General features: G+C 40.1%; 1 protein-coding gene across 1 annotated transcript; it reads right to left on the reverse strand.

Moving 5' to 3' along the window:
• Positions 1–746: 746 nt before the first annotated feature.
• Positions 747–3,174, reverse strand: LOC146578983 (uncharacterized). Its single transcript, XM_085260229.1, has 6 exons — positions 3,141–3,174; positions 3,024–3,059; positions 2,537–2,809; positions 2,212–2,457; positions 1,357–1,770; positions 747–1,236 (listed from the first exon to the last, which is right to left on the reverse strand). Exons 1-6 carry the CDS (start codon positions 3,169–3,171, stop codon positions 1,148–1,150), a joined length of 1,089 nt encoding a protein of 362 aa, XP_085116355.1. The 5' UTR covers positions 3,172–3,174; the 3' UTR covers positions 747–1,147.

Genomic DNA, 3,174 nt, shown 5'->3' on the forward strand with positions numbered 1-3,174 from the left:
TATCTCACAGTGGAAATGCACCTATGCTGAAAATTGTAGACCCCTCCATGATCTCTAAGTAAGAGAACTTGCAAAATGACAGGGTGATCAAAGACTTATTGACCTCACTATATATATATATATATATATATATATATATATATATATATATATATATATATATATATATATATATATATATATATATATATATATATGAATGGTTGGTGATATTAAAGTGCTGTTTGTGGCACATTAGTATATGTGAGGGCGCAAACTCCCCAAGATGGGTGGTGACCATGGTGGCCATTCAGAAATCGGCCATCTTGGATTCAACTTTTGTTTTTTCAATAGGAAGAGGGCCATGTGACACATCAAACTTATTGGTAATGTCACAAGAAAAACAATGGTGTATAGATATAGATAAATATATGTAGAGAGAGAGAGATTTTATGTACTTTTTTTCTACACCATGACTCCACCAAAGATGTTTTATATCAGCACTTTTCACACTACAGATGACTTTGGACACTGTAAACAGCATGTCCTGAAAACACTGCTGTTCTCACTTCTCCTTCCACTTTAAGCAAGACTAGTTTCCAAACTCAGATAATAGTCATTAAATATTCTATTTATTTTCTTATGATTAACTTACACATGGGATTAATGTCTGTTTGATGTCTGTTAACTATACTTATGTCTGTTTTTGAATGCAATTTCAGTCCCCCGATTTAACAAAACAAAACAATTCTTTATTTGTTTGTCATCTTTTTGTTTGTCGAGGTACATAAAGTCCTACTGAAAAATAAAGTTTTTAAATGTATACATTTATTGATAAACATTTGAAGCATTAACAATGGTTAGGTGGTGTTCAAAACAAGTCTGACTGGACAGAAGTACACAAGAATTTGAATGTAGTTCTCATCCTAGTTCTTGTCGTTGACAAAACAATTTAATTGTGTAAGTTACAATTATATTGCAGAGAAAAAAGCGTCATCATTTCAGACTTTGGCAATAAATGGTGTTTAATATATAAAAGAAAGGCATAGCACACATTTTAAAACAATAATGTAAAATCAAAAGAAAATGAATCATAAACAACAACTGCAAAACAAAACTGGAGGATCACTGAAGAAAAATCAACAAGCTAAGCAGAGATCCGTTCAGCTTAGAGGTGATGCTCTCTGGTGGCATAATTATTGTTCAATCCCTGCTCAGTCTGGACACGTGGGGTTCTCACCATTTCATTTCCTGCAGCTACAGCAGGTGACAAAGACAAGGTACAAAATGTATCAGCTGTTAACACATAAAGTATTCAGACAGAAAAAGGTATTAATCATCAGTGTATTGATTGACCAGTAAATGATTCAGCATTACCTGCAGCCCTTTGTTGATATAAAGACACTATTAGTAGGGTGCAGACGAAGAACAGACAGAACATCCCTCGGAACACACTGATCACTCTGAACCAAAGCTGGAGGGAGGAGGAGTCAGGGGGTGGAATGGAGGAAAGGGGCACAGTTGTGATGTCGAGTTTCATTGTAAAAGTGGGTGGGCCTCTGGTAATAGCACCTGGGGCTGTTGTAATGGTGGCTGGGGTTTTGTTGGAGGTTGGTTGGTCTGTGGCATCGGTAGAAGTGATGGACCTAGTGCGGTTGGAGTTGTTGGCTGTGGTGATAGTGTTGGTTGGAGGGGCTCTGGTGGAGGTGGTGAAGGTGGTAGTGGGTGTAACTGTAGAGATATGCAAACCACTGGTGGGGTTGGTGGTAGTAGACAGTGTTGTAGGTTTACCTGCGGAGAGAATCTGACCTGTTCAGGTTATTATAGCTTCTTTTCCACTAGTACCTACTCATCCTCACTCAACTCTTCTCTACTCAGCTGCCATCATTTTCCATTACAACCGAGTATCACCTAATGTGTGTGATATCGATACAGCAACAAGGCTATGATGACATTTGTATGCAACACAGACACAATACTAAAAAATGGGTGATCATATACCTGCTGCTCGGTCAATGGATTCTTGCAGACTCAGGTGGCATGCAGTCTGTTGACCTCACAGACTGCATGTGACTCAGGTCACTTGGAACCCCAGCCAAGCAGGTACTAAAAAAACCACAGGGTACCAGAAACTAAAACCCTAAAATTCGAGTTGAGCAAGTCGAGCAGAACTGAGTAGGTGCTAGTGGAATAGGGCAATTATTGGTTAAAAAAAGGAGTGAAGCTGCTCACCTGTGACAGTGATCCAGCTGGATGGAGACTCTCCATGACCGCTGATGTCACACTTGTAGAGGCCTTCATCAGACCTGGAAACATGCTGGATGGTCATGTGACCTGTAGGCTGCTTCCTGATGAGGGAGCCATCTTTATAGAAAGCAGCTGGGAGGTTGGAGGGAGTGGTCTTTGTTTTACAGAGCAGAGTGACGTCATCTCCCTCCATCACAGGGAGGACAGGACTCTGCAGGATCACTGATCCACCTCAACACAGAGACAAACTACAGCATTTCATCCATTTACACACAGCTTCATCAACACTAACTCCACACACTCAGCTTACCAGTGACTGTCAGGTTAACCATGTTACTGATGGGACCCTCTCTGGACTCACACCAGTAAACGCCAGTGTGCCATGGAAAGATATAGCTGATTTTGCAGGAATTCCCAGTAGATTTCCCCCATTTAACTCCACATTGGGTCCTGGTTTCTTTGCTTGTGTTTCTCCTCAGAGTCCATACAGCAGAGCTGTCATCTTCTTCACAGCTCAGAGACACAAAGTCTGCTTCAAAGATTTGAGAGCTGCTGGGATTCACAGTCAGACGAGCTGTGAGGGCTTAAATAAAATATTTAGTCATATTCTTTTCCTCTACTTGTTAATGAAAACTAGACCAGCAAGATGTCTGTAAGAACTGCATGATCATCTACAAATGAAATGCTTTCTACATCCTCCTTAGTCATCACTCCTTAAGAAAGAAGTTACTTATAATTATTACTTACAGTCTTCAGGATTTCAAAAATATAACATTTGATAAAAGATGCTGACTGACCTTGGTTTGCTGTGCAGCCCAGCAGTGAGAGCAAAACTAAAAGAGAAATGAACTTTAATAACTGTGATCATCTCTCAGAATTCAGACACCAACACAGATCCAGCAGGTCGGACTCACCCAGCAGCATCTGTACAGATGTTCCCTCCATCCT

The sequence above is a fragment of the Mchenga conophoros genome, linkage group LG3 (assembly GCF_057382185.1).
Source record: "Mchenga conophoros isolate Kocher_MC1m ecotype Shallow Benthic linkage group LG3, M_conophoros_male_GT1.1, whole genome shotgun sequence".
Classification (NCBI taxonomy): domain Eukaryota; kingdom Metazoa; phylum Chordata; class Actinopteri; order Cichliformes; family Cichlidae; genus Mchenga; species Mchenga conophoros.

Excerpts from the sequence above, each read along its gene's own strand:
- LOC146578983 (XM_085260229.1), bottom strand. The coding sequence starts at position 3,171 with ATGGAGGGAACATCTGTACAGATGCTGCTGG. Across the intron at positions 2,810-3,023 it reads GGGCTGCACAGCAAACCAAG|CCCTCACAGCTCGTCTGACT; the intron begins GTCAGTCAGCAT and ends ATTTTATTTAAG. Across the intron at positions 1,771-2,211 it reads CAGCTGGATCACTGTCACAG|GTAAACCTACAACACTGTCT; the intron begins GTGAGCAGCTTC and ends TTCTCTCCGCAG.